General features: G+C 41.9%; 1 protein-coding gene across 1 annotated transcript in view; it reads left to right on the top strand.

Moving 5' to 3' along the window:
* Nucleotides 1-15738, top strand: part of GGCT (gamma-glutamylcyclotransferase) — a 44594-nt gene extending 28856 nt beyond the window's left edge. Inside the window, exons 3-4 of the mRNA XM_069211946.1 lie at nt 3163-3298; nt 15569-15738. Coding sequence (XP_069068047.1) covers nt 3163-3298; nt 15569-15718 — 286 coding nt within the window. The 3' untranslated portion in view covers nt 15719-15738. The remainder of the gene's footprint in view (nt 1-3162; nt 3299-15568) is intronic.
* Nucleotides 15739-16681: the final 943 nt, after the last annotated feature.

Here is a 16681-nt window from a genome sequence, read left to right as displayed (position 1 = left end):
TACCCCTCCCCAGGTTGGGATTTTTTTTATGATTAGCAAACATGAGGAGAACATTGCAATATGCTCAATTTGCCACGCAAGTGTTCATCGAGGTAAGCCTGGTACACATTATGGTACTGGAGGCCAAACGACCCATATGAAAAAACATAATGCAATCTGGTGGTAGGAGCACCTTTTAAACAATTGCTGAACATGGTTGTGGTGGTGGTGGTGGTGGTGGTGGGGAAGGTGAGGAGATCTGGGAAACACCACCTACAGCTAGTCCAATCATGGAGGAGGTGAGGAAGGAGAGGGTGACCTCCTCATGCAAAGCATCTTGTCCCCAGCAGTGCCTCAGAATCACCCGCCTCAGTAACCTCACAATGGCACAAGAAGACTCAGTCAGATGGCGACACCACGGCATACAGTGACTGCCCCGTGATGCACATTGAGTCTATCACCACCTACTTCTCGAAGGTTGCCTGCATCAGTGGCCCCAGAAAAGAAAGAAATCCAGGCTGCTATTACGGGTTTTATAGTCTGGAGGGGCCCTATGACCATAACCACCCAAGAGCACATTTGTGCAATTGGAAGCTGGCAAGAATCTTAGCAGTGGACCTCCTCCCTTTTTCCTTTGTGGTAGGAGTGGGATTCTTAGAATTTGTGCAGCCATTTGCCCGAAATGGAAGGTTCTAAGTCTGACCTATTTTACCAGATTCTGTTCCAGCACTGCATCACGATGTGCTACAATTGGTTGCACGAGCTTTGGAGAAAAGTGTTATCCACACTGTCCACATGACGAAAGACGGGTGGGCCAGTTGTCAGGAGACTGATTACATATTCATCAATGCACACTGGATATCTCTTCCGGGCGTAAAGCAAAAGCTATCTTCAGGTCTTGGCCCCAAAGAAAGTTTTAATAACATTCAGCAGCATGCAACAGTATCCATGTTAGCCATGGAGAAATCACATACAGCTGAAAACATCTTGGACGAATTTAACAGCAAGGTGTCTGAATGGCCGCGATGCAGAGGTCTCCGAATTGGATTTGTTGCCACGGACCATGGCAGTAACATAGTCAAAGCCATGTAAGACTGTGGCTATTTCAGGGTCCTATGTTTGGCGCACTGCATCAAACTGGTTGTTCAAGAGTTTCTCAAACTGATGTTGCGGGTTATGCTCTTTCCTATAAAACAAAACATTTAGTAACTGTGTACATTTTGTAATCCCTCCAATGATAAACATGGACATCGGAGAGGTGGACACTGCATATTCCACTCTAGCCGTGTGCCACTTGCTACTAAGTGTACGTCAGTGGGACAGAACATGCCAGCAAAACGTTCTGTCCTCATCACTCCCTCCCCCAGTCATCACTGAATATCTCATGTCCTGTTGGTTCTTAATCTCAAACCCCTTCCGGACTAGGCAGGAGACCGGTAAAGCCTTTATTACCCTCGTATAATATCCCCCCAAAATGCAAATATAATGTATACGCACAAAGTACCATGTCACTTACAAAATGCCACTGGGGTGGCAATTTGGCGAGACAATAACAATAGTGTTAATTTCAGCCGACTTCAGATCCCATTTTATGAATGTAAGAAACAGACAAAAAGGAGGCGAGAATAAAACCCAACGAGCAGATCTTCACTCATGCACTAAACATCAACCAACCCCACAATAGACGATGACTCCCATCCACTACGTTATTCTTATTCTGTGTCCGGCTCTAACTTCAAGCAGTGGATGTGTTTAATATTAAGTATACATTTTTTTTTTTTTTTTTTTTTTTTTTTTTCATTAGATCCTTGAATGAATCTAGTGCTATCCCTGCCGCATTAATCCAACTCTCCATCACTGGCCTGTGCTTAGCCCGTGTGTAGCCTCACCCCACTCTGATCATTCTGGTGCAGTGTGTTTGGAAAATAGAGAAGCAGTGGTTGAGTCACTTTGTATAAAGGTCTCATTGATGTAAGTAATCCCCATAGGTGTGGCCATTCAACACACCATTCTGGCTCTCCGATGGTTCCTGTAGAAGCGAGGTCATGGAGGTACGTCTGGACACGTGAACGCAGCTGCTCAGTTTGTAGTGTTCTTATTGACTTGTTGGTAGGGTTGGCTCGATGGAATGCGCAATGAGATAAAGTAGGGGAAAGGGAGACTGAGGTGAAAAAAGTGGAAAAGACCCCTACCACTGCTCACCAATCCAATGTTGCCATCTGCCCTCTCTGCTACTCCCCCTGGAGGAAAGAGTATGCAGCATCAACTCTTTCCAAACCTAGAAATAGAGCTCTGCTGTCTCTTGAAGGTCCCTATCTTTGCATTTGTACCTTGTTGCAAGGAGTCTCAGAATTGCTTGAACATTTTCACTTTCAGAAGCATTCAAGTGAAAATATGGACCATGTTTGAAGGAAAGTTAATTGGAAATGAAAAAGACCATGAAGGGAGTACTAGCCTGGATTGTGCAGAAAAAGTACAGCCACCTGCTGTTGCAGAAATTGCATTGGGAAAGAGCGGATGAGGAAAGTGTTTTGCTAGCAGGTGCTTGCAGACTTTAATTCATTAATGGCATGCATTAAAAATAAAGTTGAAGCACATTTATCAAAGCATGTTTGACATGCATTTCTTTTTTGATGATTTAAATAAAGTCTCAGTTTTGCGAAGGAACACTATTATAAAAATATATCCCACTGAACCAGGTTAAGAACATTTGTAAAGTAATGCAAATGTCACATTCTCTTTCAAATGAGCATTATGCTTTTTCATTGGTGTCAGAGTAAAAATGATTTTTTGGGGATGGAGAGGGAGGAATAGGTAATTTTATTAAAAAGGGAGGCCCTGGTGGGAAAAAATACTGCTTCAATTCTATTTTATAAGTATTGGGAAACTTGAAACTGCTTTTTCCATGATTGCATAAATAAAATTCTGATTGTGTATATATGATGTTACATAATACAATTTCTATGCTTTGAACAGTTAGCGAGGCAGAAAGAATTACAAAGTTAAAGTATCCTACACACAATATCAGCTCTATCCATGATGGTAGCAGGAGTGCTTTATGAAATGATTATGGGGGAAAAGCAAAAAATAAATTCAAAGAAAAGATGCAATTATTATAAAACTTACTTCAGTGCTGATTTGAGAACATTGTACTAACCACATACATTTGTGGATCTTCGGCAGGCAAGAAGGTGTTATGAGTGGCGTCTACATCCCTATCGAGATCACAGTCCACAACGAAGCAGGCGAAGAACTGACCTGTCGATGCTATCAACTCAATGACTATGTTTTCAGTCTTCCATCTCCACAGTACAAGCAGGTCAGTATTTTATAGTAATGTCTTAAAAAAGGCAAGGGGAGATACTTACCCCTCTAACTATATTAGAAATTATTTTCTTATTGTTTTATTTGTTGGATAACCATTACAAACATGATGCAACTTAGTAACTGTTTACAACCTCCACGAAGAATACTGAGATTATCTAGCCAGTTGGACAGCTTGAAATCTCTACATTTAACTACTGTGATATGTCTGCACATTTGGATATGAAGCTCATGTGGAAATTAGGCTTGTTTTGGATAATTCACCTAAAATTGGCTTGCTTCTTAGGAGGTGAATAGGGTGGCTTCGAATGGCCTTCTTGGCAAAAAAGCTTCTGGTCTTAATAGTGGTTAGTGCCCAGATTATTTACTAGTGACTCTGACCAATTCTACTCTTCCTCTCTTAGACTACGGCTAAGCCAGCCTACTCTTGGAATTATAAATTGAGCTTGGAATCCCAAAATCCTTTTGAGAATACCTTAATCTCCACTAGACCAAAGTCTGTTTCCTGTAGCAAGAGAACGGACAGGGTCTAAGGACTATGGCAAGCGTAAGTAGGGTTAGGCGAAATGAACACTACCAGTAAGTGATTTAGATGTTAACACCCTGTTTTGTTCCTCACCCCTTTTTATGATAATTAGGTATGTCAAAGGAAAGCTTAATACAAAACTTTAGGAATCTGCAAAAGACCTTTCTACATCAGTTTATCTGAGAAATTAATAACAATGAGAAAAAAACAGCTACTCATATCTTCACATGTAACTCAGAATCTGTTCAGTTTACCCCCTTTACGGCTGTGCTACTCAGCATAATCGGTAGGTTAAATGGGCTTCATTATTATGAGCATCATCAACTGACATAACTTTAAAAATAAGTTATAGTTTTCAAAACATCAATTCCTAGTGATCTTTCTTGCTCCTGATGTTTTTTTTTCAAATCATATCCTTGTCCTTTCAATACATGCTGATATTTAGTTGAGCCAACCTTACTATCCTCTTTTACGGCAGGTTGTACTAGTCTGTTGCTGAATCACCTTTAAGGTCTTTTTAGAGCTGATAAACTTCTTTTCTGAAGGGGATGTTTATGCCAACTGTAGATTTGTACTGTACTTACTTAAAGTTCTTCACTTTTACAACCTGTGCACTCTCCGTTTATATCTCTGGGAGTATCTACTACATTTACAAAGAATCCGAATTTAGATTCTTACCAAACTGCTGTCAGCAAATGCACACACAATTTACAAAATCTTCAGTTATCTCTGAAAGGCCAATAGTAGTTAAAAACTGTCAATATTACCTGTCACATAATTGTCTTTGACATTCTTCATGAGCTGAAAATAAATTTGGGGGCCCACCTAACTTACTTTCATGCTTTTGTCCACCTCACATTTGTACTCTAGTGTAATGAAAAATGCAGATCTGAAACTGGGACAAAGGCTTTGTTAAAAAAAATATGTATATGTTGCAATATTCCAAACCCAACACTAGATGGCAGGAGAGTGCGCAGCATGAGACTAGACTACAACAGATCAAGCTCAAACCAAAGTAGAGGTTCTCCCAGGGAATCCTTTCTCATTTATGATTCTCAGCAAAAACGGATAGACCACCTCTCTGGTCTGCTGCTTACTCACTGAGCAACCCACTTTCACATTTTACTTATTTATTTATGAAGCAAAGAAGATGTCCTGCTTCTTGCTAAGATACGATTGAGACAGATATGAAAATGAGTGCAATATTCTTCAGTTTATGTATTTAGAACAGCATGAGCTCTGTTTCACACATGAAAATCCTATAATTCCCAGAGGGAGGATGGGACTTGGGGGTGTTCTGAAAAACCTCTTGTTGGTGGGGAGAATCATTTGACAAAGTGTAATGAGCAATAGAAATGGATGGAATATTTGCCAAAAGCTCTGGAAAGCATTGAGTTTTTAACTTTTGTAAACTGTAAAATAAAGGGATTTTAAGGTGCCTCCAGTAAATACTTGACAAGCTGAAACATTTATAATGTTTTGAATGTGAACAACTGTTTTGCATAGACCTACTTTACGAATATTCAGCCTTAAACGTTCAGCTCCTTGACTTCCTTCTGGTGTGCTTTTTACATATTCTTGATCATCCATCAGCAGGTAACTAATATGGGGAGCTTTCCAGAACCAGTATGGTTTCCAGTGAAATAGATCTATTTGTTAAGACAATTCCTGGTAGATAGAAGAAATGAAAACAAGAAATAGTGTTCCGGGAACACGTCACCCCTGTACATCAGCCTATCAGGAAAAATAGCTCTGTCTCGCCTGATTAGAATTCTTTTCCAAAATGAAAGTCTTGCTTCTTCCTTCTTATGTCTCCAGTTTATCTGGTCAGAGTTCTCCCAATATATGAGCTAGCTCTGTAGGAAAAGACTTCCCCTCTTAGCATCTAGCCCTTTCACAACCAGTAGAGCCTGGTGCTCCTTCCAGCAGCAGGTTTCAACAGATAATCCCATAAAGGGATTAGCGAACATTAAGTCTGGTTAATCAGATTTTTGTCCCATGGCAGTACTTAAAACCATCACTCCCACCCTCCACAAGACATTTTGAGTCATTTTCAATATATTGCTTACCACATGACAATTCTCTTCCAAATCCAAAGCTCAATTTTCAGCTTGCACTCCCAATACTCACTCGGGCCACTATATCGCCCCAAACCACATGGGACACAATTCCACCTCAGTGCCTTAGTGAGCCATTGGATAGTATCCCCTTTCCTAGCTATAATGACCCATGGATTGTTTAATGCACGGATTATTTCGTCCCTGATGGCCACAATCGCTAATACTCCCGGCACACCACACAGAATAAGACTCTCTGCTCCCTGGTCCAGTGGCAATACTTGCAAGATAAAATGCAGTGTACAATTTTAGAATGCAAATGGATACCACATAGGAATACACTGCCAATTTAACCTACAACTGGTATTAAATCATACCTTTACGCTGTACATTCCCCTCATGTTTGCTATCTGACTGCTAGAAAGACTCTGCAGCCAACTCTCCACAACTCCAACATTTTCTCACTGGCTCAGGCACCTACATCCATAAACAAAATAGCCTCCATCTACCAACATTTTGAAATCTTGTGCCAGCTAACCTCCTTCTTGATTTTGAATTTAAATCCTATTCTAAGTCAAGCTCGACTCTTGAAAAGCTGGAAAATGAATTGTACTTTTTTTTTAATTTTTTTTTTTTTAATCGTGTTGCCTGGTTCCAACTTTCATTCCCGCTTGGCACTTAAAGGGCACCTGAATGATGGAAGCAACCACTGCATTTAATACTGGATATCCTTTTTCCAAATACTTATTTTGACACTTGATCAGTGTGCTTGGCCTGGTTTATAGGATGAAGGTACTCTCCTTTTACTCTTGCCATTTTACATCAGTTTTGCCAATTCCTTTCAAGTCCTTTTTTAATTTTGTTTTGTCGCAGTGAGTCTCATTTTGTAACCCAGAGACAATGTTTCTACTGCAAGAGCTTCAGTACTTTGTGACTTTTCTCCAAGTCCGTTATATCGCAAAATGTGATAGTCTTTCTTTCTGCTTTACCTCCTCAGCGTTAATTTTGCCGGGGGTCTTGTTCTTTTCTTGCGCGGCTTCCAGAAGGTACCCGTACCAATCATGATACCTCCTTTCTTTCTTTCTTTGGGATCCTGAAGATCCGTTTCCATGGGGCTCGGCTCAATGTCATCCCACCTCTGAGTTCTAAGCCAAGCATTCATTTGGTAAAACCTAAACCTGGAAAGTGCCTCATTAATCAGCTCCTTTGGTCATCCGAAGATAGGCCCTTTTTCCCTTCCATCATCTGCCCCAGTCCAAGATTCCAGATTCCCACAGGGGTTTTGCCAAGCTGTCTTGCAAGCACTCCGGGGTCCCTGGTGCATCCCACACCAGTGACAATTTGCTGTATTACAGAATCGCCAAGAGTGATCTAACCCCATACTGCATTTTGGCCACAGCCTTCAAGCACTTCAAATGCACTTTTTAAAAACAATTTAGTGGCCCCAAATTTATGTAAGATGCTATCGTCAGGCAAATTATTCAACATGGCACTGTACATAAGGCTTCCTGATGATCTATCATCGTGAAGAAGGCGCATCCTTTTATTCTCCAGTTGATACGCTCAACAGTACAGTGGAAAATTGGGAAGTTCTGATTTTTCTGTGAAAGGAGCTAAACATACCCCCATGCATAGAGGTCAGATGAGCATGTGGGATAGAACTCGCACTGCCTACTCCGCTTAATGTTCAGTTTGCCCACTTCTGGCCTGTAGGAATAACAGGGCTGCATTTGAGTGTTTGCCAAATGCTTTTGTTACTTGGTGCAGATCGGAAACTCCTTCTTTCCATCCTTAGTTCCATGTTGGCATGATGTCTCTCACACCTAAAAGCAAGTGTTAAATGAATCTAGATGTCAGTGAAATCAATAAAACCGAAATGGCTTGATAATGTGTGCTAGATAATACCGAAGAGTAGGTCGTGGGGTTAAGGTTTAATGCACTAAAAATACAAAGGTTATAGGTTTATCAAAGACAGACATCAGAATAACCCTAGTTGGATGATTATTTTTAAATAAATGTACTTCCAAGTCTGTATCTTCCAAAATACGGATTTTGCTCAAATATGTTACTTCCCTTATAGCATTCAAGATCTGTTTTTTTTAAACGTGCATTGACTTATGAAGCCTGAAACATGTGCATGTAAACTACATAAGAGTACACAGTGTACACACTATGTGCCCTCATCCGTGTTCCCACATCTGGAAGTACCAATACTGCTCACTGCTACTTCTGGGATGCATGAATGCTGGGTCTATTTTCACACCTGCTAACTCCTAATATTCACGTGAATGGACTGTGGCTGTAAGCAATTTCCTCACCACATTAAAAGCTTATGCAAACCATGATGCTGAGTTCTTCATTTTATTCCTTTTCAGTTTTGGGATTGGTAATTCTTCCATGATCTACTTCATAGATGTGGAGCTTTAGGTAGAAAGTGATGAAACCCCATGGTCGCTTTCTGAATGTTGAAAGTAGTTGGTGTTTTTATTTTCAATGGTTTTATGGTTGAAATCTTTGTAATCTATTACCTTTACTATGTGTCTTATGTTATGACCTTTGATCATAGTTTGAGAGGACATGAATGTGAACAGTATCGGTATGTGATCTGACAAGTCCACTGGGATGGGAGGACTTTTCGTGAGAGCAGCTTTATTTGAGATTATAAGAAGAAAGGTGCAATCTTTCAGGTGAGTAGGGTCAGAGAAGTGCTGTGTGTGGTGATCAGTGACAAGGGATGAGGACAGAAGGGAGACCCCAGGGTCTGACAGCTCATTCCGCTGCAGCTTAAAGTCCCCCAAGGAATTTGTTGTTGGAGTTTGAGATCATTGTCATCAGGTCCGTACATTGGTGCACAATTAAATTATTGTACCCAGGAGGGTTTTAATTAGGTCAGGATTGTGTTGAGGGATTCAACTCTACAGAAAGAAATTTGAAGGAGGGGAATTGATTGTTTGGTACATCTTTGCACTGAATAAATTTTTTATGGATGACTGCCACTGTATCATCAATTTTCCCAATGTGATGTAGATAAGTTGAGCATTCAGGAGCAGTACATTGTGACATGTCACATTTAAACTTTCTTCCACGACTTTTTTCCATTGACCTCAATCCATATTGGATTGAGGTCAATGGTGGACACAGGTCTGCAATCTCTACGTTGTGACTGGCTGCTGATCTGCATTTAAGTAGGATGTAGTTTAGATTTTTAGTATAGTTTGACTGCAGCAAGGAGTAGAGAGTTTGGGATCACAATTGAGTTAAGATTCTCCTTCTACAGATTGGTTTAACTTCAAAGTTTCCGATACCGCAGATAATGAGAATGTTTGAGACATCTTTAGGGGTGAGTGTATAATAGATGCATCTGAAGTGTATAGGTAAAGTAAGTCATCAGTATCTTTCTCTCTGACAGATGGGAGGAGGCTCTGTTATTCAGGGGGAAGTTTTACCCCAGATGAGGACCCACAGCAGTTCATTCTGATGTTTTTGGTAGAAAGGGCGAGCTGTAGTGCCTAATACCAAGGTTATTCTTGAGGAACTGTAAAGTGTTTACTCACTTCCGCACAAGAGCGGATCATGAGATGAAACTTGAAGATAAGATGAGTAGACTGATTTGATCCAAGGGTTGCAAACCCAGGGTGAAGTTGTGTTCTCTTGTGAATGGAAGAATTTGACATCCCGAGAACTTTTAGCACTGAAGTAATCTGGATCAGGCAGTATGTGGATGGGCAAGTGTTAGAAATGGGTTTTCTGGTTGGTTAGGGTATGCACCTAAGCCAGGCAGAACTCGCCACTCTAGTCCGGGTGAGTAAGTTACACATCAAAGATAACTTTTGCTCACCCCCTGGTAGTTCGGCACAGAGCAGTCAGGCTTATCTCCAGAGGAGATGTGTAAAGTGTTTGCATAACACATTCACACTAGTGACACAATAAATACACCACAAAATAGACTCCACACAGGATTACATAAAAATACGTATATAACATAGACCCAACAACGTTGCAGGTAGCACATCTCTCGGGGAGAGGGCCGCACAGAGGGACTTTTCTGTGGGCATTGCGGTATCAAGCATGCCGGTCCGGCTGATTGGGGGGGTGGGTGGGGGGGCCATGAAGGGGTTTCTGACAGTGTGGCCGGTGAGGGGCAGTTCAATCACCTCACTCGAGAGAAAACATGCATCGCTCACCCAGCACCATTCTGCTCCCAGGGAAAAGTGCTCCAGTGCCCTCCTCATTGTGGATAGGAGGGCACTCCTCACGCTGTCCAGGGCAAATACCCCCAGCAGGTGCAGCAAGAAAAACAAAAGTGGAGTGCTCAGCATGCACTACCTTCTTAGTGAAGAGGGCCAATTGAAGATACAGTGCTCACCACATGCTACATGCATAGTCCAGTACTCAGGGGTAAATGAAGTAACCACCAAACGCTAAGGGTTACCAAGCGCTATAGTGACAAGCCAATGGGCAACAACCAATGCACTCCACATGCTGGGTCCCTGGGAGAACATTTAGGGCACAAGAGATGCAGTAGGCCAGCACATCAAAGATAAAGGGTAGCGGTTCCTTCTGGCAGTCCTGGTCATGTTGGGTGAGCCAAGAGTCAGGGAGCAGATGGCAGCCGGGCAACAAGCAGATAAGTAATCCAGTGGGTCTTTTAGGCCACCCAGCAGCAGCAGGTACCAGGGCAACAACAGGATAACAGTCCAGATGAGTCCTTTTGCAGCTCAGCAGTCCTTCTGGCAGAGGTTGAGTCCCAGTTCCAAATGTGCTCTAAACATCATGGGGTCAGAGCCCCTGTATTTATACTAAAAAAAATTATTTGTTCCTGGGGTGTCTACAAAGGAACCCCTTTTCAACCCAGCCATGTCTCTAGACATCAGTAGGGGTAATCAGCCCATTGTGTGAGGACAGGATTCAGTCTATTGACATGTAAGGTGTGAACAGCCCTCCCTCTCCGAAGCCCAGGATTACAATCAGTATGCAGATGCCTCTTCTGTCACACCCAGCCCCTCCTGTGGAATGGCGGTCTGGAAAGTATGCACCATGTGTAGCTATCACTTGGAGTCAGGCTGCAAAGCATTAAAGTTATACGCACAGAGAAATGTCAACTTTCTAAAAGTGACATTTCGAAATTAGTAATGAAAACTCCATCTACACCAGTAAGCAGGATTTCTCACTACCATCCCAAACATGCCCACGCTGCTCCTCACAGATCAGAAATCGCCGTTTAAAATTATATAAGGGAATTCCCAATGCTAACTTATGAAAGGAGCAGCCCTCTCAGTAGTGAAAAATTAAATAGGCTGTTTGTCACTAATAGGACATGTCACACATAAAAGTCTATGTCCTACCTTTTATATATACAGCACACTGCCTATAGGGCTACTTGGGGTGACTTGGGTGTAGTAAAAAGGGAGACAAGTTTGCAAGGCTACTTCTGTGGTTGGCGCAATCAGCGCTGCAGGCCCCTTAGTGGTATTTCATTTACAGGTCCTGGCTATATGGTATGCCACTTTATAAGGGACTTGCATGTAAATTAAATATGCCAAACAGGTGTAAGCCAATTATACCAAATTTTAGGGGCGCGAGCACATGTACATTAGCAGTGGTAAAGCGCCCGGAGTCCTAAAGCCAACAAAAAGATGGTAAAAAAAATAGGAAGAGAATGGCAAAAGGTTTTGGGATAATCCTGCAAAAAGGGCCATTTTCAACAGCGAGATACAAGGAGGGGCTCTTGTACTTTTGGGAGTGTGGGGCAAGAGGGGTTCAGCCCTGGTATTTACTTTTAATGGTAAGAGAGGAGTTAATGTCAGCAGGTTCAGGTGACTGGCTCTCTCTTCGTAGTAGGGAGAGGGGTTGTTTGAGAGTGAAGATCTGATAGGCAAGGTGTGGATGGGTGATCTGATGCATAGGACATTACACAGGTCATGTTTGGGGGTTTTCAGATGGTAGTAGTGGCGCTGTGTAGAAGTGTGAGGGGGAGGGCATGAGATGTGGAGTGTTGTGCTATCATTAAAATGCAGGTTGACAGTGTACTAGGAATATGGAAATGTTGCTGGACTTTCTTATATGTGGAATTTATTAATTTCTTTTGGCCTAGCTGGAGGGGTTGCTGCCTGTTTCTCTGGAACTAGATTGCTTTGATGTTCAGAAGTATTTTGGAAAGAACGTTAAAGCTTTTTATGTAATGAGCTGATGCTTGGGCCATGATTTTTTGCATTCTTATGTATCCAAGTGGTAATTCCTTCATTGCAAATAGCGCTGATATAGTTTGCTTCCTGCAACATGGGATTTTGCAATCTGAGACTTTGGTCAAGAGGGATGTGTCCATGCTATAGAAAAGTAGGCCTGTAATTTGTTTGTCCTTGTGATCCCAGTGGTAGTTGTCAACATTTAGGGCTACATGTACGAACATTTAGATTTGCGATTTACTAATTGTGATTCCATCTGAATCACAATTAGGAAATCGCAATTCAAATGGAAGAAACCCCATTGAGTTTCTTTTGTTATTCCCGGTGGGTCGCAAATAGACCTACCTCATTAATATTAATAAGGTAGGTTGCAAATTGTGACTGACTGGGAATCACAGAAAAATCACAGGGATGGTGGCCTGCTGGGGTCAGCAAACCACCATGTCTGTGATTGCTTTTAAATAAAGCAATCCTTCTTTTTTTTTTTTTTACGCAACCCGTTTTCCTTAAAGGAAAACAGGATGCGTTTAAAAAGAAAGAAATGAAACGTTTCAGTTTCATTTTTGAAGAGTAAGCAGTGGTCCATGGGACCACTGCCTGCTCTTAAAAAAAGTTTTCGCATGCATTCACGAAGGGGGTCCCTTGGGGACATCCTCCCCTTTGTGAATAGGTTAGCACCAATTTGAAATTGGTGTTCACTGCGATTGTTTTGCAACCACATTCACAGTCACAAAACAATCATAAATACCATTTAGATTCGGTATTAGGAAGGGACACCCTGAACACGCCCCTTCCTAATACCGAATCGCAAAACCCAAATTCTGATTCGGTAACAAGTACTGAATCGCAGTTTGGGCTTTGTACATCCTAAAACGCATTTTTCTAGTCTCAAACGGGCCGATTCGCGGAATCTGACCATTTACGACTAGAAAAGTGCTTTATACATGTGGCCCTTAATGTGTAGAATGTCCTGTAGGTGATTTTGTGTTTAAAGTTCTTCTCAACATGTGCAGGTAAGCTTAGAAGGTAGGTGATTTTGCTAAAGTGTTACTTCTCTTTAGTAAGCATGAATTAGCCAAAGACTCATAAATTACCACCAGGTGTAAGGTAACCGTAGTGTTTTGTGTTCTGTTGAAATGATTAAGAAACTTACCATAGTTGAAAAGAGGATGGCTCCAAAGGGCGGAAGTTGCAAACAGTAAAGTCCTAGGAAGAAAAAAGCATTGGCAAAGCCAATAGTTTTCACCCACGCAAGAGCTATTAGCTTTGCCAATAAGTTTTAGCCATGTTGTACACCAACGTGGCTGCTGCTCGGCATGTCTGAAAGCTAGAGGGGTAAAGGAGATTAGCGTGGAGTGTAGAGGGGAGTGTTATGAACTAACTTAGAGAGATTTATGGCCATATGTACTACAGTGTTTTCCCATAGACACAGAATGGGAAAAACCCTTTGATACATCTGGCCCTTAGAGTAGAGTTCAGTGGAGTGTCATGGAGTGGTGAAGAGTGTTGTGGAGGGCGTAGAGGGTCGGAGAGTGGAAGGGCATGGAGTAGAGAGTCAGAGTGGAGTAGAGTGTCAGAGTGGAGTGGTGTAGAGCACAGTGGAGTCGCATAGAGGGTGTTGTGTGGAATGGAGTAGAGTGTTGTAGAGTACAGTGGCATAGAGCAGATTGCCGTAGAGTGGAGTGACATAGAATGCTATATTGTAGGAGAGTGGAGTAGCATAGAGCGGAGTGGCGTAGAGTGGAGTTGTGCAGTAGGGTGGACTAGTGTGTCATAGAATAGAGTGGAGTAAATTGCCATGGAGTAGCATTGAGGGGGTTGCATAGAGCTTTGTAGTGGGAAGTAGTGTTATAGCATGGCATACAGTGGACGATAGTGTTAGAGTGAAGTAGATTTTAATGGAATAGAGCGTCATACAGTGGAATATCACAGGATGGCCTAGAGTGAAGTGGAAAAAGTACAGTGGTGTAGAGTGCAGTGACATAGAGTTCATTGGTTTTGAGTAAAGTTGGGTGGAGTTCATTGTTGTATAATGCAGTGGCATAGAGTGCATAGAGGGGCGTAGATTTGAGTGTTGTAGAGTGCATTAGCATAGAGTGCAGTGGCACGGAGTGGTGGGAAATAGAATGGCATAGTGTGCAGTGACACAGAGTGCAATGGTGTAAAACAGCATAGTGTGCAGTGGCATAGTGATGTACAGTATAGTGGCAGAGTGCAGTGGTGCAGAGTAGTTGGTGTGGAGTGCAGTGGCATAGAGTGCTTTGGTTTTGAGTAAAGTGGTGTTTAATGCATTGGGTAGAGTGCAGTGGCGTGGAATGGTGCAGACTGGAATAGAGTGCAGTGGTGTAGATTGTTTCAAAGTTGAGTGGAGTGGTGCATGGTAAAGCAGGTGGCATAGAGTGGCATAGGGTGGAGTGGCATACAGTACAGTGGTATAGAGTGCAGTGAGGAGTGCGGTGGTGCATAGTTGAGTAGTGTGGGGTACAGTGCATTGCCATGGAGTAGAGTGGTGTAGAGTAGAGAGGCATAGAGTGGAATGGTGCCGAGTAGAGTACAGTGACGCAATGTTGAGAGGTGTGGAGTGGGATATGGTGGAGTGGTGCATAGTAGTGTGCAGTGGTATGGAGTTGTGCTGAGTGGAGTTGTATAAAGTGAAATATGCATTGTGTGGTAGCATACTACAGTTACAGACAAAACGTCTTCAATTGAAATGATCATTACATTTGCACAGACATACAGTTTTACTGATAAAACTATGCAGCACACACATGATAATGTCTGGAAATGTCATCATGTAAAGTATTTATATAGTTGATCGTGTTAAAATATTTGTTTCCACTACGTTTCAGAATTACCAAAAAAGTGCTTCATTTGGGCTTTTCTATTTCTGATATATTCTGAAATATCTGTTCAGTTCATTTTTAGACATTGAAATGTTGTTTCTGCTAGAAAGAAATAACGTGGTACAGCCTTCCTGAAGCACACCCTCAGTAGCAAGCATGATTATCACATAAATCCTCTCACTTTGAAGTCCGAGAAAGAAAGGTGAAAACCAAGCCATCTAGAAGGCAGAGCCTGACATTTGACCTCTGTTTTTGAATGCACAGCAAATGTGACTAGATGAGAACACAATGTAAAGGCCTTTTTTCAGAAATCGAGCACTGGTGGAAGAATACAGTAAAAGGTTTGGACAACGGAAGGGACGAACTTAAGCTGGACAGCCTAAAAGAAATATAGCCAGTCAATAGAAAGAAAGCAAATGTGACTAACAAACCACAACGCCAGTGGTAAGTAATGGGTGGGATACATTCCCAGGGAAGCTTTCCAAATGTCCCCAAGTTGTCATTAGCAAAGCAGACTGCTGCGCTGTCAGGTAGGCTTCAACCTAAAAATGTGTACACTGGTTAGTCTAAAACACAAATGTAGGTATGGGGATTTTTTTTTTTTTTTTCTCTCTATTGCACATAAACTCTGTTTTTCCTTTAATTTTGTGCTAGGTTATCTGCATGGGTGCAAAGCAGAATCTCTTGCCTGCGGATTATCAGAAGAAGCTGGAGGCTATAGAAACAAACAATTACGAGGGACCAATGCCAATAATGCAAGAGATTGAAGCTGCAATGAAGAATGTACAGCAAACTATGAGTTAAATAAATTGTATGGAATTCAATCCATTTGACTTTAACCTTGCAATAATTGTTGTTTGCCATAACCCAGGGATTTCTTAGAACATTTGCGAAGAGAAATCGTGCTTTACTTGGAGTGGAATGAAGTAATATTTTTTGTTCCCTGGAGAACATAAACACCTGTAAAAGACAGACCTATGTGAATGTACCCATTTAAATAAGCTGGAAATATTAACATCCTCTTCCTAGTTACTAGAGCATTAACGTGTGTGCTTAATTTTTGAAAAACAGTAGTACCTATTAAATTGATCCAAATGTTCTTTAGGGGTGTGTAAAACTTTGCAGAGTTTATCATGGAATAACTGTTACCCAACATATTTGTTTGTCTTGTTGTGGAACTCATAAGGTCTCTGCAGAAATCACAGCGACCCACTGAGCTGTCTTATTACAGCAAGATAAATGCACAGAAGCCTCACTTGCTTTCATTGGGACTCCACAGTTTGGCTCTGTACAGCAGCAGTGGTCCTGGAACCCCTGGGGGTCCGCAAAGCCTCAGGGGGTCCGTAACTGCTTAGAAAATTAAATGATTAAATAATATTAACAGATCTGGTCCCCAGCTTTCAGTAATGGCTCAATGGGGGAGGGTGGTTGTCCCTGGATTCCAGTAAAGGTTCAGTGGGGGTCCCCGGGCTCCAGTAATGATAAAGTGGGGGTCCACAGGAGTACAAAGGTTTGGAACTACTGCACTAGACCATGATATAATGTTGTTCTTTCTTGAAATTAACCATATGCATGTTCTTTGGAATACTGACGTTCATGAAGCCAATCGGATCCCTTGGAATGGAGTCTATAACTACTGGTTCAGAGAACTGGAGAAGTTGTCCTAACAGACTGACCTTTTGGTGGTATACGTCAAGGATGGTGGTGAACGAGCTAGCACTTTCATGTGCTAATGCCATTACTGACCTGGAACTAGTCGGTAATAAT

This window comes from Pleurodeles waltl, chromosome 10 (assembly GCF_031143425.1).
Source record: "Pleurodeles waltl isolate 20211129_DDA chromosome 10, aPleWal1.hap1.20221129, whole genome shotgun sequence".
In the NCBI taxonomy this organism is placed as follows: Eukaryota; Metazoa; Chordata; class Amphibia; order Caudata; family Salamandridae; genus Pleurodeles; species Pleurodeles waltl.
This window is presented reverse-complemented; position numbering and strand designations above follow the sequence as displayed.